Genomic DNA, 27932 nt, shown 5'->3' with positions numbered 1-27932 from the left:
GAATTGACTGACCCTACCACTTGCTGCATGATCACAAATCTTTGGGATTGTAATAGACCATATTATGGTCGTATATCAACTTAGATCATAAGATTCCATGCATAGGGCCTAGAGATATCAGCAAAATACTCCTCACCTTAGGAATCACCTATACTTGGCAGTTAATAGATCAAGGTAATGGGAACAGATGAAAGGACTAAATAGACTAATTGATAGTAGGATGGTATCCATCTCAAATGGGCTCTCCCACAGCTTTATCCACTAAGGTTAGCCAGAGATTCATGGTAATCTTTGAGCCTTTGAGGTTTGATGGAAATCAAATACTACTGATAAGTGAATACATGGCCTTCTCAGGGTCATATTCACTTGAGATTGGAAAAGGACATACTAGAGACTTGGCTTGAAGTGTCTAAGTATATAAGTCACATATCTTACATTATTTAAATACCAGATATTCCCTTTAATACGATTTCAAATACAGTGATGATATCATGAGGTGGTGATCAACTACCGAAGTAAATTCATAGTACTTCTGAGAATCTTCCTGGTAGTACTTGAATCATGTATTTATCTTAAGTAGTTGTAGAGATAGAGGCTCATCAGTTGTAGATCAGTTAGTGATTGGATAGTATTGGCACAACTATTCAACTCGCACTATAAGTCACTTAATCATAATGAAAGTTGTTTATATAGATAAAACATACAACTTTGGTTTTGTGACGATCTGTGACATTCTCTGATGATTGTACTGTCAAATGGCGAAAATTTCCTTTTTTGGAAATTTGTCACCCCATGTGACACCGTGACACAGGCGCTGAAATGAGTACAAGTCAATAGAAGGTTCAATTATTCATTATTATTCATAGCACGATACACTTATATTACAAGTTTGAAAAAACCCCTTTGTGACGTCACATACCAGTGTTAGTTGTCAAGTCCGAGTCTTATACTACTTGAATTATTCATCATTATTCATACTAGAATGGACTTAGACAAAAAAACAAGTGTTGGAACTACACATTATTCATCCTTTTCTCCAGAAATTATTCATCATTATGGTAAATGATAGAAACACTGTGAACTTATCGGGTCCGATGCGCTGCCATGGACCCGATAACTTACAGTGGGGAATGGGACACACAGGTGAGTAACCTATAATCATAGCTGCATGGTTATGCCAGCATAAGCCAATCACTAGCTGATATATAACTAATGAGATAATATCTTAATAACTAGACAGGCTACACAGCTGATTGAAGTACTACTAAGGATGCCTAAATGGTAGGGTCTATATTCTTGTCAATTCCATCTTATTTATATATCCACACTATCTAATGATTGTCCATCAGGTATATTGATCTAGCGATATCTCCACCAGTTCTTCATAGATTCAGATGATTATTTTACTAGTAGTGTCAGGGGAACCTCCCTTTCGGCCCCTCGGAGACGCGTCTGATTCCGGTCCGATTCCAATGGCGTCTCCAGTCCGGCCCTTCATCTTGCCCACACAATCACCGATCTGTCAATGCCCTCCTGACGGTGGCCCTGGGACCTCGCCTGTGACGCCGCTGTGGCCTTCTATGCCCAACAGCGGCAGGTATGGACCAGCAGTATATAGCCAGCTACCTAGCAGGCAGACGCTTCCAGTTTCTTCTCTTTGGATCCTCCCCTCCTAGGTCAGCTTTATTAGTATTTGCCTACCAATGTTCACCCTTTGGATCATCCCCTGCAAAACGGAAATGGGGCTTTGCTTCTGTGGCGCTCTACCCATTGCTAAATGGGTCCTTCTGCCATGAATGACATGGCATAGCAGACAGCCTTTTCCTTGCTCGCTGGAGCATAATGCCATCTTTAGACTGGAAAAGTACCAGCTGGTGGACGTGACGAGGAAGAGGACAAAGAACCCATGGCCAGCTGGACAGACAGGCACAAGGCAAGTGGATCAACCAGACCTACAGCTTGGGCGGAACACCATAAAGACAGCAAAAGTAGTGAAACTAGTAGGTGTATATATTGACAACAGGCCGTGATGGTTTTAGAGGATACACATGTCACATAGCTTAACTTCAGGGACTTGGTGTGCATGGCCTGTGTGATATTATTCAGCTTTACTCACCCCTACATTCGAAACTCAACATTATTCAACCCTCTAAGTACCAAGAATTATTCAGCCCTCTGGGCATTCTAAAAAAACTGAGCCTTGCCACCCCAGCACCATACCACTGATAATGTACAGTGCTTTGTGGGCTAAACAGGTGTACCAAGGGCAAGCAAAAATGATCAGGGAGTAGAAATTAGAGGAGAGAGTGTACAATTATAGCTAGCATACACTTAATTTAATGGCCAAATAAGGGGATTAAACAAACAAACAAACAAACATATAATATCAGTATGAGTTGACTTAGTTGAGCACACCATTTCTGGCTTACAGTCATAAGTTAACTATTCTAAAAGACATTTATCATAATCTGTTCCCCTATTCTCCAATGCTTTTGCCTCAGCATATTTTCCAGAGGAACGACAACGATTTGCCAATGCATGTAGTAACATAGCTTCAAGACCATATGCCTGGTGCTTTAACACTGTTTCATCCAGCATCTGGGCTTCTTCATACTTCCCAAGCTTATAGTAGATTTCCGCTAGCCAAGCTGTTGCATTGAGAGTATCAGGATGTTCTGATCCAAACAAATATGTATGTTGTTCTACTACCTCCTTCTGGAGCTTCATGGCTTCAGAGGCTCTTCCCTGATTGAAGTAGTTTTTTGCTATTGTGGCACGTGCTTTTACTGTGCCCCAATGGTTTGGACCAAGCATCTTAATGCAGAGGTTCAGTATTTGTATTTGTAGCAATAGAGCCTCAGAATATCTTTCCAAAGCACAGTAGGCACCACATAGATCAGATAATCCAACCATCATGTTCATATACAAGTCAGGACTTGTCATGTTTATAGCTTTTTCAAGAATGATTTTTTGAAGTATCTGAGCATCTGCATATTGGCCTTGAGCTAGATATATAATGGCCAGAGACGACTGTAGTATTATGATTTCTGCATCATCTGCACCAAACAATTGAATCCTTTGCTTCAAAGTCCTTTCCTCTAGTTTCTGAGCCTCGGCATATCTTCCTAGTTCATATAATCCCATAGCGAGGGTATGCTGGGCTGCTAAAGTTGCAGAATGATCAGGCCCTTGCAGCTCTATATGAAGATCCAGAACTTTTTTCTCCAAATTGACAGCATCAACAGACTTGCCTACACAATGGTATGTACTGGCTAAGGAGGCTTGTATATCAATTATTGAGTAATGGTATGGACCTAGATTTGTTTCATATGTATGTAAAACTGCTTCTCTCATTTGCTGAGCATGATTATACAGTCCTGCATTCATGAATGCATCTCCAAGATGTACTTGAAACACTGAAACTGTTTTGACTCCAAGTTGAATCAGCTCCTTTGCATGATTTGCCAGTACTAATTGGTCTTCAATTTCATCACTAGTACAAGCAGCCATTCCCAGAATATTTAATACTAATTTCCGTTGGCTTGATATGTCAGTCAGAGTTTCTCTTATCCATTCATGAACCAGAGGATGTATAGAATACTTGGTCCCCTGTCTAGAAATCAAAGAGTATCTTTGTATCATTTTTATAACCTCTTCAAAACGATATGGATCCCATTCATCATTCTCATCTCTAAAATGGCAAAGGAAGGTCCAGGCAGGCTGTAAGCTGTTTGATTGGTCTTTCATGTCAGGGGAATATGCTAGCTCAGGTTTATATTTTACAGCCATCTCAAATATGTCTGCAGTAATGCCATGATAGTGTAAGAGGCAGCACACCTGCATCAGCTGCTGTGCTGGTACTGGAAGACTGTCAAAGCTAACCTTCCATGTAGTATACACTGTAGCTTGACTGTCCCATGAAGTTTGCCCAAATCTCTTTGTCCAGTGCTTTAATCTATTTTTCTCATAAAGATTCAAATAGTCCAAAGGCTTGTTCTGAAGAATATGAGACTGCTGGATGAATGCTGCTGCCTGGGCAATTGCCAATGGAAACCAGTATAGTCTCTAGTATATAGTTTTAAATACCACAAATATGATATATCATGTTACTTACTTCACAAATTTTTTCTGCAGCTGCTGTATCATGGATTTGTGCAATGTTGATAAATGCTTGAACACCATCATCTACACTAAATTGACCAATCGGAATTGACATTTGTGCATGGATACGCAGTTCTGGATTGCGGGAAGTAATGAGAATATTCCCATGGTTACACTTGGGAAAGTGGTCTCTTAGATTGATTTCTACATTGTCTGCATTGTCAAAAAGGATAAGCCATTCATCTGTGTTTCCAATAAGCCAAAACTGTGCAGCAGTCCTTGAAACTTCGAGGTGTTGTATCCGAGCAATGTCCAGAAAGCCTGTCTGTATTGTATTCTCATCTGTTGCATCAATTCGAAATTGGTATTTAAATCTTCCCATGATGTTTAATTCAACAAATAGTTTTAGTAGATCAATTATCTGCTTACCTGTTTTTTTGCATGGAAATAAATTTCAGAGCTATCTCTGTCTTGCCAGAGCCGCCCAAGCCATGCAGCAAAACCACACGACGATGTTGCTGACTACTTGCACCAAAAAATTCTGTCAATTGGTATAATGTCAGGTCACGCCCTGTGAAAAATTGACATGGTGGAGGGCATCCATGATAATTCGATGGGCTTGCCGCCTGACTAGTAACATTACAATGGGAAGTCAGTATTTTAGCTGCTCCCAGAACTATAACTCTTCCTACCTTTGAATTGCAACAGAATGTGTCGTGATTGTGATTGGCATCATTGGACCTTGCCCAAGCCCACCATTTCCTCCTATCACTCCTCCGAGGCCACCTCCTCCCCCTCTACCTCCTAGAATATAGAGTATGGCTTGAGCTCATTGAGATTAGACCAGATGCCCTGACATACCATGCATATGGACAGTCATATTGTGAGCTCTTGGGCTAGCGCTTGGGATAGCATTTGCATACGTTGACTGGGGGCCAGAGTTCATCTTTCCTCACTTCTGTGGAGGTAAGAGAAGTGAGACATAGGCCGATGTAGACCTTGTTATTTAACTGGAACATGAGGCAATGCTTCGATACTACATGTGCATCACTCGTGGCAGGGCTTGTAGTAGTGCTCGTGGATTTCCTGGCCATGCCTGCCAACATCAAGTTCTTGCTGCCACGGGTCTTATAGCCTGAGTGGTTGCTAATCGTGTGCCAGTACTAAATCAATGAGCTTTTAAGACAAGTTCGGCTGTGGCCTCCAACCAAGCCTTCAACACGCCGATTCTTGGCTGACTCGGATTCGGCTCCTTGTTCAGCTCGGCGAACTCAGGTTCGCAACTCGAAGGACTGGGACAGTGGGACTCGAGCCTGCCTCCGAGTCTGTACTCGTGGAGATGCTCTGAGTGTGTACATGGCCGCATGGTGCCGTGGTAGAACGGTGGTACTTGAGCTTTTTATTGGTTACCGGCGGCCCGGACGCCGGGTCTGAAACCACGTGTGCAGAACTTTCCTTCTAATTGGCTCACCATTTTTGCTGCCCACTACAACGGTTGATGCCTGGGCCAACTTGGAAACAACAACAGAGGACATCTGGCAGTGTTGCAATGCGTCAAGAAACTCATCTCGTCCATGATTACCACGCTCACTGGCACGTTCAGCGGGGTCCGCCAAGGGAAACTGGGCATGTGGCCGGCGCTTGTGCTACCCTTCTCGTAAATTTCCCAGGAGGCTCGCAGCCTGAGGAGGAGCCATAAAGTCTTAACCACACAGGCAAGTTGCAACAGTTCTACATGCTGCCTATCTGACGTTTCCTCCAGATATTCGACTGCGCTAGAATGCCCAACTTTCTCTGGTCGCGGGTTCGAAGGACTGCAACTTTTCAGATTACAGCACTGTATCCAACAAGAGGTATACCAACTTACTTGACTGACTCTCGCTTCCAATTGCAAATATAGTGTCGACCCTACCCCCCACAATACGCTTCGCGAGATCTGGCCGCAAGGCAGACTCTGTGGTGGGTCGAAGGATGAGAGGAGTTAAAAGTTTTGAGGTACGATTCTGACAAGGCTCGAAGGAGATCTCGCAGTATAGTATCTAGTCGAAGCCGAATCGAGTTCGTATAGGATCGCCGATTCCCTGTCATTTTCCAGAATAGATAAATAGTTCGTCAAAAAGCCTCACTGAATACGACGCACCTTGAACCAGTTCGTTGCTTCTCCTTCGTTTTCATTTGCGCTCCCATGTAGACGTATGTAGACCGGAGTGGCTCCTTGGTGGCGTTCATGAGCTTAGCCTTCAGTTGCATACTACGATCCTCTTGGTATGACCTTCAAGTTTGCATCGCTGAAGGACGAGCAGAGTCGGTGCCGGTGGCGGTCGTGACTGAATCCAAGTTGCGGGGAAATGGCCACGCTCATGATTGAAGACCGCGAAAAAAAATGTCCGGGCTGAGGCCTCTCTGTCTGTGATGATTCAGGTCAGACTGAGGTATTCAGGAAGTCTGACTGGATGGGACGCACTTTGAACCGATGGCAAAGCCTCTTCGAGTCTTCATTGTCGATTCCATTTCCAGCCTAGGGTATGTCACTGGGCAGGAAAGTCCTGAGCGGCTGTTAAAAGCCTACTGTAGGTTAAGTGGCGCTACCGGAAGAGTGCAAGAGTATCTCTGACGACTTCTTTGGGGTGGTACTGGCTCAGTAGTAGTGGCTCGGGCGAAAGAGAGGCACAGTCGTCACTCTGTGACGGATTGGCGCAACTTTCGCTCTTGACTTCTACGGACATTCATTTTGGTCAACACGGCTCTGTCTGACTAGCTGATACCGCTGCTGTCAATGCCCGAGTCACGACTGCCATTCGAGCTTGAAAGAGAGATTTTCGAAACTGCTGCATTACTTTATCGTCGGTGCATTCCTCGCCTGCTGCGGGTCGCTCGCCGTGTCCTTGTCTGGTAATCCTCCATGAGAGCTCGAGACTTCGACTCACGACTCTACAGGATAGAGCCTTTCCTATACCACAGTTTAAAGATAGGAACGCGCCAGCTTCCGAATAGTATGCCGGTCCCAGTTTTGGGTGGCTACCTCGACTCTCCGTCACAGTGTCTGCGCGCAGCCTTGGAGAAGACGGACGAGTTCCTCCAGCACGCGGTCCGGCATCTTGTCATAGGCTCGCGGTATCCACAGCAACTTTCCCAAATGACGAGCGCCAGCAGAAATAAGCTAGCAAATATGACCGGCGTCGCCTTCCTCGCCATTGCGGCTGCATCACCCGCCGGCGACCACAGCGCACAGATACTCCCGCTCATTTCGAAGATGTCCGTTCTGCGCCTCGCCTGCTCCCTGGACGATGTCGTTCACCGTTCCATGCTGGGGAATAGTGATCCTCAGACAATCGCCGCCCTCCCCATTTTCCGCCGCCTCACCCATTTCGATGTTTTCGACAACGACGGCACACGCACCGCCGCGCTCTTTGCTGTCCTCACACAACTCCCCGCGCTGACCCATCTCGCAATATCAGGCGCGCATGTCGACGAGGACGATCCCGATCGCATGAAAGTGATTCGGGAGTTTCTTGCAATGTGCCCGAGACTGCGGGTCTTAGCGTGCCCCCTTGCGGCAGGGCTACTCGACTCTGCTGAGCCGAATGCGGGCATAAGCTACACTTTTGACATCCGTTTTGTGGTGTGTGGCTACGTGGAATCGGACGAGGGTGTTGCTGTTGATACGGAAACCTTTTGGGACAGGGCGGAGGCGCTTGTCGCCGCTCGAAGATCTGCATTGGCAACAGCCTCAAAGCAGACGGACATGGAGATCGTTTGAAGGGCGCGACTTGCGTTGATTCGATTTACCAGTATGCATTCTGGATTCAATCAGACCATTTTTCGATGCTATTTTTGCCACAGATAAGCCCTGCTGCCGACTGTCTCCCATGCCATACGTCATCGAAATCTTTCGCTCCGTCTTCTAGTGTTCTCCAGCTCCCGATGACCACAGACCTTGCGCAAGCCGTTGACTCGCTCATCAAGGAGCGCTACTCTGCGCGATACTTCCTCCCTAGACCAATCGACAAGCAGATCGTCGAGACCGTCATCGATGCTGCGCGATACGCCCCGTCGGGGGGTGAACATGCAGTTTCGTGCCTCGTTCCATTAAGTTCACGATTGACTTGAACTATAGACCCTGGACCGTCCATTGCATTGCCGGCGAAGTCAAGGCCAAGCTCTCCGCCGACATGCTGAACGAGCATTTGGCAGGGACGCCCTCGTCTGCCCGGTACTCATACTTCCCGCCCGTCCTCCCGGTCGAGCATGCGGAGCGGCGCGCTGCATTTGGGCGGCTGTTCTACGGAAAACAGGGCATCGCGTATGACGACACTGTGGGGAGAGCCCAGTCGGATGCGCGCAACTAGTATGTGATCAATCACGTTGGTCTGCACTGGCTTCGACGTTCACAAGTGAATTCTTCGATGCGCCGTTGGGATTCATCTTCACACTACATCAGGCGCTGGAGGTCGGCTCGTGGCTGGACCTAGGGCGAGTCCCTGCTTTTTTTGTGTCATCCCTCCACTGACTACTACTCCCGGGCTTCAGACATTTTATGCAGAGCATATCAATTGCTTTTCGGGCACGCGAGATCGAGTCTATCGCGCAGGTGACTTCCATCATGATAACTTCCACCAATCTTTAGAAGTTGAATCAAGGCGCATAGCTCAGCATTCCAAAGTACGACGCCGTTATCCGCCGCCATTTGCGCATCCCCGACGACGAGCTCGTCGCCTGCGGCATGTCCGCCGGGTACCCCGATCGAGAACGCGTTGCGCAGAACTATGTCCGGCCACCGCGGAGAGCGTTGAGCGAGGTCTTGCATATTCACGGGATGTAGTATCTGCTGTACGCGTTGGAGTAGTGCGGTGTACCCCAGCAATTTAATGTGGTGGGCAGATCATAGATGAAGGTTAGGTGTCGATAAGCCGTCAGAAGTTTTCACCGGAGAGCACAAGCATCCGCAACCAATGGATTTGGGGTCCTTAGGCACTCTTGTCAACCTATCAGTGGAAGTCAAATGAAGAAGGCTGCTTGTGACATCATCATGTGATGCCGTGACTCGGACATCAAACTTTCAACCAACTCTCACCAGCATCTCTCAGTCCATAGTTACAGCAACTGTGTCGGGGCGACCTATTATCCAAGAACAGCGTTCCCAGCTTCCTGACTTATGGACGCGCGACTCCCACCCGAACTCGAGAGGGAAATTTTCGAGACGACTGCGCACCTAATCTGCCCACTGATCTCCTCTAATTAGAGAGGGAAGGGGGGGGGGGGTCTAGCCTCTAACTAGAGGGGTTTATTGCGATTGCCTATGATTCCTTAGAATTCCTTATAGATGTTAGTGGACAACGGTGTTTTAGAGGTGAGTTAGTGGACTGTAGGCTCATTGAGCATTGGGGAGCGTGACTGATGACAGGATGTGATCGTTGTCTGACACGCGTCGGTCACCGTCGTCCATAGTCGCATCACATCCCATCAAATGGTTGATTATTGCTGACCTCGATGTGCCCGCTTGTGCCGCTCACTGTCCCGCCATGATGGCGCATCAAAAAACGAAAGTTGCTCTGTTTGCCTTGAAATTCACATGGGTAGAAGTGCCAGGTCAATAGGTGCCATGGTTGTTGAGATATAGGCAGTTTGATTTGGTGATGAGACATTTGTCCACTAACTTACAACCCCAGGAAGTGGGTAACCACTTGCATTTAACTGAACAGGAGCATTATGTGCATGAGCTGTAACAGATATTATATATGAATTATGTTATGACACCTCCCTCTTCCCTCTCTAATTAGAGGAGATCAGTGGGCAGATTAGGTGCACCCTGCTGACGATCTGTAGGAGGGGAGTTGGGCTACATGGTTCATGTGGTATGTTGTGTCTTACTGTACTGCAGTATCCCAACTGAGTAGATGTCCACTAACTTCCCTAGGCTGGAAGTTAGTGGACATCACCCATATACAACATCATCAGTGTGACTGATATACCCTCTTATATGCTTCAGACGGTATCTACGGTGGAGTATTGGCAGGTACCATCCCTCATCATACTGTGGTATCCCAACTGAGGAGATGTCCACTAACTTCCCTAGGCTGGGAGTTAGTGGACATCACCCAATATACAACATCATCGTTGTGACTGATATACCCTCTTATATGCTTCAGACGGTATCTACGGTAAGGTATTGGCAGGTACTGTGTCTTACCGTAATGCAGTATCCCAACTAAGTCGATGTCCACTAACTTCCCCTGGCTGGAAGTTAGTGGACACCACCCAATATACAACATCATCAGTGTGGCCAGTATACCCTCTTATATGCTTCATATGGTATCTACGGTGAAGTATTGACAGGTATCATCCCTCACCATACTGTGGTATCCCAACTGAGGAGATGTCCACTAACTTCCCTAGGCTGGGAGTTAGTGGACATCACCAATATACAACATCATCAGTGTGGCCAGTATACCCTCTTATATGCTTCATATGGTATCTACGGTGAAGTATTGACAGGTATCATCCCTCACCATACTGTGGTATCCCAACTGAGGAGATGTCCACTAACTTCCTTAGGCTGGGAGTTAGTGGACATCACTCAATATACAACATCATCACTGTGGCCAGTATACCCTTTTATATGCTTCATATGGCATGTACGGTGAAGCATTGACAGGTATCATCCCTCACCATACTGTGGTATCCCAACTGAGGAGATGTCCACTAACTTCCCTAGGCTGGAAGTTAGTGGACATCACCCCATATACAACATCATTAGTGTGGCCAGTATACCCTCTTATATGCTTCAGACGGTATCTACGGTGAAGTATTGACAGGTACTGTGTCTTACTGTAATGCAGTATCCCAACTAAGTCGATGTCCACTAACTTCCCTAGGCTGGGAGTTAGTGGACATCACCCAATATACAACATCATCAGTGTGGCCAGTATACCCTCTTATATGCTTCATATGGTATCTACGGTGAAGTATTGACAGGTATCATCCCTCACCATACTGTGGTATCCCAACTGAGGAGATGTCCACTAACTTCCCTAGGCTGGGAGTTAGTGGACATCACCTCTATTCAATACTGTCAGTGTGGCCAGTATACCCTTTTATATGCTTCATATGGTATCTACGGTGAAGTATTGACAGGTACTGTGTCTTACCGTAATGCAGTATCCCAACTAAGTCGATGTCCACTAACTTCCCGAGGCTGCGAGTTAGTGGACATCACCCCATATACAACATCATTAGTGTGGCCAGTATACCCTCTTATATGCTTCAGACGGTATCTACGGTGAAGTATTGGCAGGTACTGTGTCTTACCGTAATGCAGTATCCCAACTAAGTCGATGTCCACTAACTTCCCGAGGCTGGAAGTTAGTGGACATCACCAATATACAACATCATCAGTGTGGCCAGTATACCCTCTTATATGCTTCATATGGTATCTACGGTGAAGTATTGACAGGTATCATCCCTCACCATACTGTGGTATCCCAACTGAGGAGATGTCCACTAACTTCCCTAGGCTGGGAGTTAGTGGACATCACTCAATATACAACATCATCAGTGTGGCCAGTATACCCTCTTATATGCTTCATATGGTATCTACGGTGAAGTATTGACAGGTATCATCCCTCACCCTACTGTGGTATCCCAACTTAGGAGATGTCCACTAACTTCCCTAGGCTGGGAGTTAGTGGACATCACCCAATATACAACATCATCAGTGTGACTGATATACTCTCTTATATGATTCCGACGGTATCTACGGTGAAGCATTGGCAGGTACTGTGTCTTACCGTAATGCAGTATCCCAACTAAGTCGATGTCCACTAACTTCCCTAGGCTGGGAGTTAGTGGACATCACCCAATATACAACATCATCAGTGTGACTGATATACTCTCTTATATGATTCAGACGGTATCTACGGTGAAGCATTGGCAGGTACCATCCGTCATCATACTGTGGTATCCCAACTAAGCAGATGTCCACTAACTTCCCTAGGCTGGGAGTTAGTGGACATCACCCAATATACAACATCATCAGTGTGACTGATATACTCTCTTATATGATTCAGACGGTATCTACGGTGAAGCATTGGCAGGTACCATCCCTCATCATACTGTGGTATCCCAACTAAGCAGATGTCCACTAACTTCCCTAGGCTGGGAGTTAGTGGACATCACCCAATATACAACATCATTAGTGTGGCCAGTATACCCTCCTATATACTTCATATGGCATGTACGGGGAGGTATTAGCAGGTACTGTGTCTTACCATACTGCAGTATCCCAACTGAGGCAATGTCCACTAACTCAGGTGCTGGAAGTTAGTGGACATTCACTCAGTTGCCGCCTTCCACAGTCTCTGAAGTTAGTGGACATCCCACTGCCATGTTAGTGCACATTATTCAGAACTATCTGCCAACAACTCTGCCAATGTTTCTTCTCTCCTTCTCAAAGCCTCCTGAGTTGGCTGACGACGTCTTCTAGTCACTGCAACACTTTCCTCCTCCTCATCACTCTCCCACTCTCTCTTTAACCCCACCTTCCTTGCACTGACTAGTGTCTCTTCCACCCCTTCTCCAAAATTCATCACTGACATCTTTGGGGAATCCAAACCCCCCATTTTTCCCCTGGGCATCGACCCAGCCTGCCCTCCATCGCCTCCTGAGTGTTGCTCTAATTCAACTGGCTTTGATACCTTGTCAGTTGAAGCCTCCTTCGGTTTGAAGTTTGGCTTGGGCCGAGGACGCGCTGGTTGGTCTACTCCGGTTGAGATGGATTCATCTGACTTGGCCTTTTTCTTGGTGATCTTCTCCTCCTTGTTTCTTTTCTTTAATGCCCGGCCAGCTGCCGCTTTCTTCGAGGCCTCCTTCTTGCTGGTTACCGATTTCTTCTTGCCCAGATCCTTTACAGCCGTCTTTTGTTTCTTCTTCTTCTTCTCCTCCTAATTCCCCTGCCGGCTTTTCGGAGGCGTGGGCCCTGAGATCATAGGCCTCCAGGCCTCCGAGTTCCTTTGACACCTCATCCATGTCATCCTCTCCATTTTCCATCTCTTCTTCACCGTCGTCATCTTCACTGAACTCCCCATCATCCGAAATCAGTGGCTGCTTATCCACCCCCAAGGAGTCCTTTGTTCTGAGTTCTTGTTTCCCAGCTGCCTTCATCTCCGCAGTAAGCTTCTTGTGGTCTGCTCGTTTCATTTTCTGCCAACGCATTTTTGCCCGTCTGCAATGCATCTAAAGTCTTCTGCAGCCGGTCCAAGGAGCTGATTTTTGTAGGATTGACAGGAGCTGTATCGCCAGCGAGTAGACCGACTAGTTCAACCCCCAGAAGGCACCGAATGCCGTAGTCATAGTGCTTGTAGTACATCTTGACGTCTTTTTGATTAGTTACAAGGGCTGGATGAATCCATTAGCAAATCTTCTTGCAGTTATAGACAGTTCCCATACCGAGCCCGTCATTGACCAATTTGACAATCATTCGTCGTAGAGTCGTCGCATTCCTGGGCGCTGCTGGTACTACAGGCCAAACAGTTAGCTAGCATTGAGAATAAAGACCAAGATCGCTAACCTTTACCCCGAAATGCACAATAGGCCTCGTATCGCCAGACAAATTCAACCACAGAAATGTTGAAGACCTCTTGCAAAAAGTTTGCCGCAGGCCCGGTATAGAGGCATTGTGACTTCATGGTATCCTTAGCGTCGCCCATTGCAATGAAGCAGAGACATGTGGCAGCTGCCCGCTCCCAAATGCCATCTATCTGAGTACCGCATTAGCCAATTGTAGGACACAACTTCACAATAGCAGGCATACCACAACTCCTATTTTGTCGCAGGTTTTCTGGAGATCGCCCACATTCGCCAACTCTGTCTTTCGAGGAGACGCGTGCTTCTCCGTCCGGTCTTCCCCCCAGCTCAGCCCGCAGATCATCCTTTTCAGCATCCGTAAGGAACTCGCTGAAGCTTTGGCATCCGGCAGCTTTCCAGCGGCGCGTGGTTTCCTTGCGTGCGTCCTCCAGCGTAACATCTAGAAGTATGTCACGATATGAACGAACAACGCAGCACTGGTTTATATACCACATACTGCTATTGTCCTCCTTCAATTCCCGCATCAGCCTGCTCGTATATGCGTTGTAGTAGTTGGGAGCGCGGTTGACCTGGGTGTATGCAGTACTAGTCGCCTGCCGTCGAATCCATTCAATGGACATCTTGTTCTGTCCGAACTGGCCCTCGAAGGTTTCTTGGATGAACTTGTCGCGATACTTGTAGAAGTTGTCAATTTTCTGGAGGACTGCTGCTTTGTTTTGCTTTGCAGTGCTGCCACTGATGCCCTGCGTGCCTTGAATCGCATCTGCGGTTGTTTTCTTCTTGCCCATAACTTGACTGAAGAAAAAAAGTGACAGTCACCAGTCACCGGCTCGTGATGTCGTGATGTGCAGTCCACTAACTCCCCAGACACGGTCGATTGCCTTCTAGTACACAATACACCTCTACAGCAATGCATCTGGCTCTGAATATTTCTTCCTGAGCTTCAAATCAGGCGTCGAACGCGTTCGCGAGTACAAAAGCCAACGCACTATGCATTTGAGTAGACTTGGATATTGTCACGGTGTCACCGAAAGAAGTTAGTGGTCACCTGCGGTGACTTCGCCACGTCAGGACCTTGTGACCACTAACTTCTTCTTCAACTACCATGGCCAAAGCCCTCCCGAACGGCAAACAGCCAAAGAAGCGCAAAACACCACAACAGCGTCAGTCAGAGCTGGACGGCCCACAGCTAGCCCGTCGCCGCAAGCAGAAGCGCGAGTCCATGGCGCGAATGCGCGCCCAGCTAAAAGCAGAGAAACCCGACGACTTCCGGGAGGATAATAGGCTGAAAATGGAAGTATGGCGCGAGAAGCGCACCCCTGCGCAGAAGACAGTAGACGCACAGAGGCAAAAAATCTGGAGGCAGAATCACACACATCGGTACGCGCTCAGTCCCTCCGCTAACTTCTGTACCTTCTGACCACTCGCTTACAGTGAAGCCAACTTGGCCGGCCCGTCTAAACGCGGACGTGTCATCGAGCTTGAAGTGCCAGAAGATGAGGCAGATGGAGCAAAGTGAGTGGTATCTAATCATTGTCACTCCATCATCATCATCCTCACTCCTCTTTTCGCAGCCCGCGCAAGCGCAACCGACGTATTCCCAAGAGCAAGGAATTCATTGCCTCAGATGAAGACGAAGACGATGAAGAAGGAGGCCCACTCATTGGCTCTCCCCCGCCTCTAACCATCAACCTGCGCAGTCGCCAGAAGGTTCTAGAAGAAAGCGACGACGGTTCTGAAGAGGAGAGCGAGCAAGAGGACAACAGCGACGGCAATGACAAGGACGAAGAGGATGGGGATGACGAGGACGAAGAGGATGGGGTCGAGGCTGACGTCGAGGCTGACGTCGGGGCTGACGTCGAGGCTGACGTCGGGGCTGACGTCGGGGCTGACGGCGAGGCTGACGGCGAGGGCGAGGCTGACGGCGAGGGCGAGGCTGACGGCGAGGGCGAGGCTGATGGCGAGGGCGAGGCTGACGGCGAGGGCGCAGCTGACGTTGAAGAACAACGCAAGGGCGAGGGCGAGGCGGGAAAGGGCCAAAAGAATACATCTGGGAGCAAAAACTTGAAGAAGAACAAGACTGCCGCCACTCCCGCCGTACCACTTCGGTACGCGTTTGACTCCTTCTCTCTTGCTCTCCAATGAACTAACCATAATGTTTAGTCGATCACAGAGAACGCAGCCGCCAAAGCCTGCTGCCCAGAATCAAATCGCAAGGAAGAAGCGAGCCAATGCAAAGCCTCGGACTCCCACCCCCACCGAAGACTCCGGTCGCTCATCTCCCCTCACACCACTACCATCGTCTCCCACTGATAGAGCCGAAGAAGAGAGGTAAATCATATATTGTGTGCCAATACATGTTCACTAATCATCTCTTCTCAGCCAGTCGCCCCCTCAAGAGATGGCCAAGCGCCGTTTACCCACGGCCATCTCAACGCTGCCCAACATACCAGAAGATGACGAGGAAGAGGACGCTCCTCAAGTCCCAGAAGGACAGGGTCGCCGTCCCAAGCCCAAACCAAAGTCCAAGCCCAAAAAGGGCAAGGACCCGCTGTTTTTGCCTGACTGGGATGACGAAGAGGACGACACCAGAACGGGCAGCAGCAACGAGGGCCCGTATGCAATCGCCACGGAGGACCAGTTGGAAGATGCACAAGCAACGGCCCTCCTTGAAACCTTCCGGATTAGAGCGATAGAGGTGCAGGCATATCGCAGAATGCCCCACTACCAGCCTCGCCTCGATCCGCTCCTCTACCGGGCCACCGACCCAACCTACAGCGACCCCTGGGACCCGACCAATTGGAGCAATTCCATGGCGGCCATGAATCCGAAGACCATCCTCAAGATCAAGCAGGAAATGGCGGAAAATATGTTGAATGCTGAGGAAGAGCCGGCTGCTGGCCCCGGTCCTGCCGACAAGTCCACTTACCCGCTGGATTTGCCTCCAAACTCGCTTATGGCCGTGCCACAGACGCCTTGGGGGGAGCAAGAGAAACGAGACCGTGAATACCACTGGAAATGTGGCAATTGGCGACGACACTGGATGTATACGGGCCCTTTCATGGTCGGTGTCCATATTTCCAAACGGGACTACAAGGCACACCGACGGGAGTGGGATGCTGCTGATCAAGCTCGCAGATTCCAGGGGGCGTTACTTGCAAATCGTGGCCAGCGTTCTTAAGTTGTGTAGTATAATTTTCTTGGACTACAAATGTAATATAAACAATGAACAAAATCAATGCTTGTATCCCAGTTTATTTGAATTAGTGCAATGGGTAATCTTCGTGGTTAGTCTGCCCAAGCCTCATGTCGGTGCACGCTCTGAGTTGATTTAAAAGCCAAGTTCTCGCTTGATTGGGATAAAAATTTCAGATTTCAGCTCTGATTCAATGCCCGAGGACTCCTTACCGAAGTCTCAGGGCGTCCAGGAAAGTTTTTGGCACTATTGCAAGATGGATGTATCAACGATCTTCTCGGTCACACCCACCTCATCTCACCTTATCTTTTCTCTTGGTGTCACTACATCGATATCCTGGCCTCTTCCACACAACCCTTCCCAACCGACTCTGAGGTGGAGCGTCGGGCAGCGCCGACATGCTTCTCGTCTACGATACGAGCGGAGTGCTAAGTAAGTGTATTTTGCTAAGGACCTAGAACACAACCATCTGAGGCCGTTGAGCAGAGGCCAAAAGGTCCGACAAGAACGCGTCCAGACCCGCAGAAGGCGTAAATGGGCCAAGAAGCACCTCCCTCGACTGCTTATTCCAAACACCGTCGAAGAATGGGCCACCGCTCCTCTCTGCGACAAGAAATCAATATTTCGCAGGGCACAGCTGCCCACGTTCACTGCTGGGCCGCATACTCCTTGGCTGGAGCAACCCCCGTTCAATGATGCTAAAATCAACGAAGCGGAGGCCAACCAAATGAGCACATACACGATCTGTGCAATGGTGGATGGCCATCTTTTGAGATGTGAGAGGGAATATGAGGAACGATACAAGCTTGAAGTGCAGGCAATGTCAAAGGCTTCCCGTGATGATGCTGTGAGGGACAAGATTAGTGGTCTACTTATAAATGAGTGGGCTGCTTTACAATATTCAGGCAGTGTCTGCGAGAACTTCACTCGAAAGCAGGTGGTCCATGATCGTTATCTGGTATTTATGGCCCGTAGGATTATGCATCTCTACCACTTGTCTTTCCTTGAGTAGCTCATTCTTGTATCAGAATATTTTAGAATATAACCCCGCTGTAATACAACACTTGATTTGTCCACTAACTTCTGAATTCTACTATGAAATTGTTACGTCCGCTAGTTGAGCCAACTCGTCCAAGGTACTCCATAGCCCCAGGCCAAGCTGCCATCGGGCTGCCTTCTCCTCTTGTCGCTGGTCGTAGAGGTTAGGATCTGACTGTCGCAGTTGGGCCTCCGTTTGGAAGTCATTGTCCACATATCGGAAGAGTCCGCCTGCCGAATACTGTGTGAATGACGAGCGATATTCGGTGGCCGAAACGGGTATATTAGAGTGGGTCAGGGTAGCGGAAGGAATTAGAACGGTTGCACCTGCTGGGAACTCGACAATGAGTTTCAGTTCCCACAGAATCAGGTGCCCGCCTTTCGTAGGGTCGAAATTTCCAAGGGCTGTGATCGAACACCACCCGAATGGCAGATTGAGGACGTCCCGATGCTTGTATGTCCACGCGTGTGGCCCGAGATTGAATGTCGCCGCTGAGAATACAGACCGTTGGAATGGTCTAGTTTGGGGGAGCAGCAGGGGATCGAGCTTGTCGTTGTACTGTCGGTAGTATTGGTAGAGCCGCGGGGCCCAAAATGCTAACATGGCTGAGGGGAATAATCAGGATGTGAAAAAAGAGGAGGGAAGTGAACGAACCGCTGCCAAATGAGGCCAGTAATTGGAATGAGGGGTCTTGAGCCAGCTGTTGTCCTAATTCCGGGCAGTGTTTCTCTAGTGGTCGCGGTGTCGTTTGTCCCTGTCCGTACGAGATGCCGATGGTGACAGTGGCGAATTTGCCCCGTCGATGGGGCAGTTGGGGGACGTTGGCGGCAGTCCTGGCAGCAGTGGCCAGGACTAAGAGGCCGTGCGCCCTTCGGATTGCTGACTTGTATGCCATGGTAGATGGTTGGCCTGCGAGAACTGCGAACACCCGTCCTGACGCGTCAGTTAGGGGCCGTCCTTGGCTAAAAATGAGCAAGGGGTCAGTGTGTGTTAGTGACGTCGATAAATTCCGCACATTCCATCCCACTTGATCACTTGGAAGCCCAGCTTCAAGAAGTCTGCAACACTGTGTTGCTTTTTTGAACCCTTGATATCGGCGGCGCTCTCCGGGCAGGCACGATATGAGCCATGCTCGGCCTTCAGTTCGCTGGATTCGAGCTGCGTATGGATGGCCTCGGGTTCAGCCGCCCGCTTGGCATAGGCGGACGGCCTCGTTTTATGACCCGAGGCCGATATTTCACGCGCCCTCCGCTTTGAGCGTGCCACATGTGCACGGGCGCGGTGGCCACCGCGGGGTGGGGGCTCCATGTTCTGAATGGTGACGTGGGCCGTTGTCGTCTTGCGACGTTTCGTAGGCGGGAGGGCCACATCGTCCACGCCCAACAGCGCGTCTCCTACGTCTTCTAGGGATTCATCGAGGGGGGGCGAGGTTGTCGTGCGCTTCGATGTCTTCTTGCTCATCGGATTCATTGGCCACCGCTAAGGCCAGGGGCCCCCGGACATCGAAGGCTGTTGAGTGGAAGAAGTCAGCGAAGATGCGGCCGCTTCGCGTCTTAGCTCTGGTTAGTCTCTTTTTGACAGCAGCACGGGGACTAACCTTCTTGGCAGCAGGGGTCCAGAGCATCCTAGAGAGCCAGAAGAGTTAGCGAAGATTCACCAGAGAAACGGCAGAGGAGGATAGGCAGTGTGTGGCTTGGCCTGCCTCCGTGGCCCTGGGGAGCCCATTTTGAGCTACTACACGCAGGGCGAAGGAGGCGGCGGCATCGGGGAGCCCAATTTGAGCTCAACCCGTGCACATTGGGAGCAGAATATAGAGATGGGGCTCACCTGCACTGCACGGGCGAATGTGGTGGTTGGTTGCAAGAGTGATGGACACGTGACACCAATCATTCCTTCAACAACTATGTCCCTCCGGCGAGTGCAGGGCCGAAAGCCGTCCAAATTGCAGATCACAGAGGCAGGGGCTCCAATTTATGGTCGCCCTGGCTCTCGAAGGCGCTCTAATCTCAACAAGGCACAAGCAGCTCAACGCGTGCAAGCGGACCATTTAGCAGAAAAACATCGTCAACTAGGTGTGTGGCAAACGAGGGGTGCAATGCCTCTGTCTCACGGTATCTCAGTTGCAACTCGGGCGGGAGCGGAGGGCCATTGCTGGACTCCAGCAGCCGTCTGGGATGGATATTGATGATGACTATGACTCGGCCGTCCTGGAGGGCCGCATACCGATGGACATTTCCGCAGAGGGCGAGGTGCCCATGGCCTCGACACCGCTCGAAGTTAGTGAGATATATGCGGCCTATTTGGCAAAGCATGGGTGAGCCTTTTACTGTCTGTCTGCCAGCAAAGCCACTGACTTCTTTCTAGCCTCCGTACTCCAAGAAGAAATCGGCGCGGCCGCAATCAGCTGGTTGTTGACGGCTTTGAGCGGCAAATCGAGGAGATTGCGGATGCCTTCGAGCGCTGGGAACTTTTCGCGGAAGAACACGGACCAAATGCAACCTACACATTGCCTGAAGGGGCGGTGGTTCAGGCTGAGCGTACCACCTATGTGGTGGATCTATTTGGTGCGGGTGGCCTGCATTTCAGTCCCTTCCTTCGCTGAATCTGTGTCCCAGAAGAGCATTTTGTCGCGGTACCCTTTTGCGCGGGCGACAGCACAATTGCACCGACCCTCGTTCGACAGGGATTATTCCCTTGTACCCCATACTTCGCTACGGTGGTCTTCACTGCACGGACTCTGAATGCATTCCATTCCCTCCGTATGCGCTGCCCCCGGCTTGGAAAGCAGGCCTTTTTACGCGGACTTAACGACATGCACGGCATTGCACCGAGACCATACCTGCAGACGCAGTTCTCCGCTGCATACGACCTGTTCCTCCGAACCAAGGAGATAGTCCGGCTGAGGGTAGCGAGGGATCTGGGTAGGGATGGGCCTAACTGGCGACTGAAGAACGGCTGTCCTTGTTGTCATTATAAAGTGGAGGGCGAGGCCCCGCTTGACCCCCCATTCTTTCTCACAATGGACGGCAACAACTCGCTCAAGAGGGTGCAGAGAAGGGAATACAATGAGGGTCCCAATGGCAGTAAGTTGCCAGGCCCATCTATCGAGGCGATCGACACTCGAGTTGCTCCGCGAGATTACTACCTGCCCGCCGCGGAGGTTAATCGTTTTTCGAAGGAAAGCCTGCAAGAGGTGATCAGCGACTTCCTACCGGATCCCAAGTGGGCTTTGAAGGATAGCGGCTGTGGAGAGGATTGGCACAATATGAAGGAACATGTGGTCAAGCTAGCTCGGGGAATCTATCAAGAAACTGGGCTCTTTGCGGTGTTTTGTCGGCACTGCCTGTGCCATTCAATCTGCGATATGATACGAAGCGGCGAGCTGTCCGTTATTTGTGCTCTTCACCACTGGTCCACTAACTCCCTTCAGAGCTAAATACGGCTTAGCGGCAACCTATCATCTACTGTCTATTCTCGGCAAGTTCCGTCTGGGCTATGACATTGGCTGCAAGTTCGAGCAATGGGTCTATACACACCCCCTCTGTGGCCCTGTTGCTCAACTTCATGGGTTTGAGGCGGTTGTTGGGGCATTCCATGGGACAGGGCACAAGCGACTATGTCAATTACTCAAGATGCCCATTTATACCCGTGGGAGCGGTCTTGAGGGCTCAGAAAATGCAGAGAGCATTTTTTCGAAGTCTAATGCTCTAGCGGGGACCACACGTCATGCTTCCTCATTCCATCGTCAACAGGATATTGTGGAATACTTCGCACATGCAGATAACTTCGATGCCTTGGCAAATATCAGTACGTCAGCTAAGTTTTGATTAACAATTCTGACAGTCTGTGTTATAGCATCCCTGATTGATAGCAAGTATCGAGCTGCGCTGTCGATTCTTTCAATGAAAAGCCAACTCCGAGAGGCAATGGAGGTGCTGGGTCTGAATCCTTCAGACCGACATATATTCTCAGAGTGGCTATCGGACGAGACCAGGGCGCTTGAATCCCTGTCAAAGGAGCCACCTGAAGAGACATTGAAGATGGAGCTGTGGAGAAGGTTGGTGGATATGAATGATGCCGAGTGAGTGATTACTGGTTAAGCAAGAATTGAACTAAGGCATTGAAAGCGACAAGGTCAAGGAAATTATGGGTGCTGACATTGTGCTCATGCCGTCCGTCAATGATCCCGACTATGAGGGAGTGATGAAGCGGCTCCGAAGGAACGAAGCCGACCGTCGACGTGCACTAGACCGGCAGGAAAGATGCATCATATCTGTGGAGGATTTAGAGCGGAGGTTGGACATTGGGGCTGGTGAACGATGGATGCCAGGCACCGTGCAGTGGTTGGAGATAGAGGAGCTTGTTCGGGAGCATCAGTACCGAAAGTCTTTGGATAGACTGCAGGCATTAATTGTGTCCCGGATTCTGCAACTATCGAAGGCAAATATGGTGGAGACTGGTAAGTGGTCGGGTGTCAGAAGTCTCCATTAATGACCCTATATCACAGGTTATAAAATGCGTCGGCATATTGCACAGGCAATACAAGCTGGATCGCAGACGCTTCGAAGGGCTCTAGAAGCCTACAATTCAGCTGCCCAGGACCTGGGAGACCGGCCAATGCTTACATGGCTGGAAATATTCGACATGGAGATGCTAGATGATTTCGACCTCCTACGGCTTGCACGAGAAGATATTCGTGAGGCACCATGGGCTCAGCCTGGAGCTCGAACGGCAATGGACCTCAACTTTAAACTGGACAGGGCAGAAGAAGAGCGAAGGAGGCTGGACACTGAGATCAAGCGGTTTGTAACCTGGATGAAGGAGGAGAAGGAATTCCTCCGGCACCATGAAGAACGGCTGAAGAAGGAAGGAAATTTGGCAAGAGCCCTACAGGTTACAAAGTATCGGATGCTACAGGGAAGATTCTATGGCATTCACCAGCAAAGACTGCTCAAGTTGAGTAAACTGCCAGGGTTTACTGGTTCAATTGAGCCCGGGATCGGAGTTTGTCCAATTCGAAGGTCGGTGGTGGAAGAAGATAGTGGTCCAGAGAGGGAGCAGGATATAGACAGGGCATTGGCAGAGTCTGCAAGAGAGGAAAGGGTGACCAATGGAGGTGATGATGGAGATGCAGAGGAAGTTAATGATGAGAGTGATGATGAGGGGGAGGCCACGGACAGATTTGAGGCACTGCTAAGGGTAGCAGAGGATAAAGATGTAGAATAAGTTGTAGAGAGATATTGTCCACTAACATCATGGATAGTAAGCACAAGTGAGATAAGGTCCACTAACTCCCAGCCCCGGGAAGTTAGTGGACATCTGCTCAGTTGTATATTGGGTGATGTCCACTAACTTCCAGCCTCGGGAAGTTAGTGGACATCGACTTAGTTGGGATACTGCATTACGGTAAGACACAGTACCTGCCAATACTTCACCGTAGATACCATATGAAGCATATAAAAGGGTATACTGGCCACACTGACAGTATTGAATAGAGGTGATGTCCACTAACTCCCAGCCTAGGGAAGTTAGTGGACATCTCCTAAGTTGGGATACCACAGTAGGGTGAGGGATGGTACCTGTCAATACTTCACCGTAGATACCGTCTGAAGCATATAAAAGGGTATACTGGCCACAGTGATGATGTTGTATATTGGGTGATGTCCACTAACTCCCAGCCTAGGGAAGTTAGTGGACATCGACTTAGTTGGGATACTGCATTACGGTAAGACACAGTACCTGCCAATACTTCACCGTAGATACCATATGAAGCATATAAAAGGGTATACTGGCCACACTGATGATGTTGTATATTGGTGATGTCCACTAACTCCCAGCCTAGGGAAGTTAGTGGACATCTCCTCAGTTGGGATACCACAGTATGGTGAGGGATGATACCTGTCAATACTTCACCGTAGATACCATATGAAGCATATAAGAGGGTATACTGGCCACACTGATGATGTTGTATATTGGGTGGTGTCCACTAACTTCCAGCCAGGGGAAGTTAGTGGACATCGACTTAGTTGGGATACTGCATTACGGTAAGACACAGTACCTGCCAATACCTTACCGTAGATACCGTCTGAAGCATATAAGAGGGTATATCAGTCACACTGATGATGTTGTATATTGGGTGATGTCCACTAACTCCCAGCCTAGGGAAGTTAGTGGACATCTCCTCAGTTGGGATACCACAGTATGATGAGGGATGGTACCTGCCAATACTCCACCGTAGATACCGTCTGAAGCATATAAGAGGGTATATCAGTCACACTGATGATGTTGTATATGGGTGATGTCCACTAACTTCCAGCCTAGGGAAGTTAGTGGACATCTACTCAGTTGGGATACTGCAGTACAGTAAGACACAACATACCACATGAACCATGTAGCCCAACTCCCCTCCTACAGATCGTCAGCAGGGTGCACCTAATCTGCCCACTGATCTCCTCTAATTAGAGAGGGAAGAGGGAGGTGTCATAACATAATTCATATATAATATCTGTTACAGCTCATGCACATAATGCTCCTGTTCAGTTAAATGCAAGTGGTTACCCACTTCCTGGGGTTGTAAGTTAGTGGACAAATGTCTCATCACCAAATCAAACTGCCTATATCTCAACAACCATGGCACCTATTGACCTGGCACTTCTACCCATGTGAATTTCAAGGCAAACAGAGCAACTTTCGTTTTTTGATGCGCCATCATGGCGGGACAGTGAGCGGCACAAGCGGGCACATCGAGGTCAGCAATAATCAACCATTTGATGGGATGTGATGCGACTATGGACGACGGTGACCGACGCGTGTCAGACAACGATCACATCCTGTCATCAGTCACGCTCCCCAATGCTCAATGAGCCTACAGTCCACTAACTCACCTCTAAAACACCGTTGTCCACTAACATCTATAAGGAATTCTAAGGAATCATAGGCAATCGCAATAAACCCCTCTAGTTAGAGGCTAGACCCCCCCCCTTCCCTCTCTAATTAGAGGAGATCAGTGGGCAGATTAGGTGCGACTGCGCTCCTTCATCGCGCGTCAATCCCTGCTATGCTGCGCGTCGCCCGTCGTGTTCTCGTCTGGTAAGCTTCGCTAAAACTTACGAAGAGCGCTGAAGACCCTGCAGGATCGAGCCTTTCCTCTACTACAGTCTGAAGATAGGAATTCCCGGGCCCGCGGCTGGTGTTGAAGATAGTGCCGCCGAGTCCAGGTCTCTGCTAGTGCATGCAGCGCTAGCAAAGACCGACGTGTTACTCTGCAACCCCGTCCGTCATCTCGTCCTGGGCTTGCAGTTCGCGCTGCAGCTCGCGCAGATGACGGATGCCGACAAAAAGAAGCTGGGCAACATGACCAACGTCGTGTTTTTGGCCTTTGCTGGCATAACCGACGACCACGTCTTGCAGCTGATCTCCGCGATGCCCGTCCGACGCCTCGCCTGCAATTTGGAAGGCATCATCGGCCTGTCCAGCCTGGTCAACGATGACCCTCAAACGATAGCCGCCAGCCCCATCTTCCGCCGAGTCACCCATTTCGATGTCTTTGACGACGATTCAGAATCTACTTCGTACATGTTCGCCGTGCTCGCGCATCTCCCCGCGCTGACCCACCTTGCGATTTCGTATGAGCACGTCGACGAGGACGACCCGCAGAGCATGGACAATATCAAGGCGTTCCTCGCAGGGTGCCCGGCGCTGCAGATAATGGTGTGCCTCTCGCCGACAGGGGTCCTCGGTGACAACATAGAGCCGGTAGCCATGGACGAGGAGATTGACATCCGTTTCGTATCGTGTGGCTATACGGAATGGGACGAAGGTGTCTCTTATGACACGGTCACTTTCTGGGACAGAGCAGAGGCAGTTGTTGCCCGTAGACGAGCCCAAGCTGCTAGGGAGTCGCTGCATAATAATGTCATCTCTGGTGTTTGAGCTGCGGTGACTGCTTCTTAGAGTGGTGACACCAATTGCTAATAATTTGTTATGTGAACAGTTATAACTCCTTTGGAAAGATCACGATGGCTGACGAGGAGGTAGTCTGGATTGTATCTAATGAGCAGCTGCTTGCCTGGGTGCAGAACCCCGCTCCGGTGTCCCCACTTAATTCCATGCAGGCCCTCAAGCCTGAGTGCGCGGCGCGGTGATATCAATTGCTTTTCGGGCACGCGATATCATGGACTCGATATCGCGTAGGTGACCTCCATAACTTCACCAATAGCTCAGAATTCCGAAGTACGACGCCGTTATACGCTGCCATTTGCACACCCCCGACCGACGACGAGCTGGTCGCCGGTATCCCGATCGAGAGCGCGTTGCGCAGAACTATGCCCGGCCACCGCGTAGAGCGTTGAGCGAGGTGCTACAGATTCACGGGATGTACTATCCGCGTTGTACTCCAGCAAATCAATGAATCCGACCCTGATGCAAAGGTCCGGCCCGGGGCTTATCATCGGTCCGCCGGGCCGGGTGTGACGTCAAGCCGCGAATCACTCATGTCGACACCAGTCCAATCCCGACAGGCGTCAAAGCCCACCAATGAGGAGGACTGGACGCGATCCGACGCGTACCACAATTCCTTCCTCCACGAGCCCGATGCTGTCCTTGACTGGATCGTGAAGAATAGCAAGGAGAAAGGCTTACCCGACATTGCCGTGAGCGCCGCGCAGGGGAAGCTGTTGAATCTGCTCGCGAGGAGTATCAATGCGAAGCGTGTGCTCGAGGTCGGCACGCTTGGCGGGTGAGGTTCTTTCTCTCTTCACCCTTTGCTAAACTATCGAAATCATCGATATCCCTCATCGTGATCTGCATTATTGATGTTCAGGTCCAAGTCCGCGGAGGCTTGGACAACTGTGCTGATATTCACTTGCCAGGTACTCCACTGTTTGGCTCGCCCGTGCGCTCCCGCCCGATGGCAAGATCATCACCCTCGAAATCAACGCGCACCATGCCGCGGTCGCCACTGAGAACCTCGCGCATGCGGATGTTGCGGACAAGGTCGAGCTGATCCTCGGGCCGGCGCTCGATTCGCTCCTGCATCTCTCGTCGGAGCCCGTACCGTTCGACTTCGTCTTCATCGATGCCGACAAGCAGGGCAACCTAGACTACTTCAAGCAGGCGAAGCGGCTCGTGAGAACCGGTGGAGTCATCGTGAGTTCACGGCCCCAGTCAATTTATATTTGCTAGCATTCATCCCAGATTGTGGACAATGTTGTCCGCTATGGACGCGTCGCGGACCCGGAATACAGCGACGCAAACGTGGAGGGCGTTCGCACCCTGCTTGCCGGCCTCAAGGGTGATGACGAGGTTGACGCGACGACCACCGGGACGGTTGGCGACAAGGGATACGACGGGTTCTTGTATGCTATCAGGAAATGATGGCGCGATTCGATCGAACTTCAGGCACTTGAACGCCGCCGGCCCGGACGATCGTGAGCTTCGTGCATGCAACCGATGCAAGCCCAGGCTCGGGATAGGATCCCCCAGATGACCCACATATCCTTCCAACTCTGGAGCTAAGCAGCGTGAGAGTTTTCTCGGAGTGCTCAGCCCTCGGACGTGATTCTTCCGTCGAATTTCAAATGGGATGGAGTAGAGATAGGGCTAGAAGTCGGTTTGTAAGATCAAAGTTGTGTCATCAAACGATTCCGCCGCGGCGGTTGAGCTCTGCGCAGCTCCTGAAGGACATGGCTCAACTGAGAGATCTTCATAACCACTCGTAAACCGCGTGTCGTCTCGAGCATCCTGGTTTATAGCGTCTCCCCGACATCCCCACATCTTCTTCGTGATGGCCGTAGATCTCCGTCCATTCTGAAACCCGGCTCTGTGCCGTTCGCGCTTAGATCCCATCAACGTCTGATCAGCGGCCAAGTAAGTGCTTGTTGCGCGCAGAGGCTTCACGTCCAAGTCAAGTCATATGTTTTGCATGGCATTCTATGCAACGATGACTTCACTCCCGCGACAATGCGCTTATCGCGTTCCTCAATTCTGTGCTTCGAGCAATCTCAAAATAGAAGA

At 49.7% G+C, this 27932-nt stretch overlaps 4 protein-coding genes across 4 annotated transcripts; all 4 read left to right on the top strand.

Annotated features, from left to right (window-relative positions):
• Nucleotides 1-6877: 6877 nt before the first annotated feature.
• On the top strand, nt 6878-7948 carry MIND_00195100 (uncharacterized protein; the record flags this gene model as incomplete). The annotated part of the gene is made up of 4 exons (XM_037358857.1): nt 6878-6993; nt 7039-7723; nt 7786-7892; nt 7945-7948. 4 exons carry the CDS (start codon nt 6878-6880, stop codon nt 7946-7948), a joined length of 912 nt encoding a protein of 303 aa, XP_037223952.1.
• A 17027-nt stretch (nt 7949-24975) lies between these two features.
• On the top strand, nt 24976-25850 carry MIND_00195000 (uncharacterized protein; the record flags this gene model as incomplete). Its single annotated transcript, XM_037358856.1, has 2 exons — nt 24976-25007; nt 25052-25850. 2 exons carry the CDS (start codon nt 24976-24978, stop codon nt 25848-25850), a joined length of 831 nt encoding a protein of 276 aa, XP_037223951.1.
• An 86-nt stretch (nt 25851-25936) lies between these two features.
• Nucleotides 25937-26269, top strand: MIND_00194900 (uncharacterized protein; the record flags this gene model as incomplete). Its single annotated transcript, XM_037358855.1, has 2 exons — nt 25937-26046; nt 26137-26269. The coding sequence occupies 2 exons, from the start codon at nt 25937-25939 to the stop codon at nt 26267-26269; spliced, it is 243 nt and encodes an 80-aa protein (XP_037223950.1).
• A 70-nt stretch (nt 26270-26339) lies between these two features.
• On the top strand, nt 26340-27293 carry MIND_00194800 (O-methyltransferase family 3 protein; the record flags this gene model as incomplete). The annotated part of the gene is made up of 4 exons (XM_037358854.1): nt 26340-26370; nt 26424-26655; nt 26789-27065; nt 27114-27293. 4 exons carry the CDS (start codon nt 26340-26342, stop codon nt 27291-27293), a joined length of 720 nt encoding a protein of 239 aa, XP_037223949.1.
• Between the last annotated feature and the right edge of the window lie 639 nt (nt 27294-27932).

The sequence above is a fragment of the Mycena indigotica genome (assembly GCF_014461135.1).
Source record: "Mycena indigotica strain 171206Taipei chromosome Unknown Mind.scaff0002, whole genome shotgun sequence".
NCBI classification, from domain to species: domain Eukaryota; kingdom Fungi; phylum Basidiomycota; class Agaricomycetes; order Agaricales; family Mycenaceae; genus Mycena; species Mycena indigotica.
Note: the sequence above shows the minus strand (reverse complement) of the source record. Positions and strands in the feature narration are given on the sequence as shown.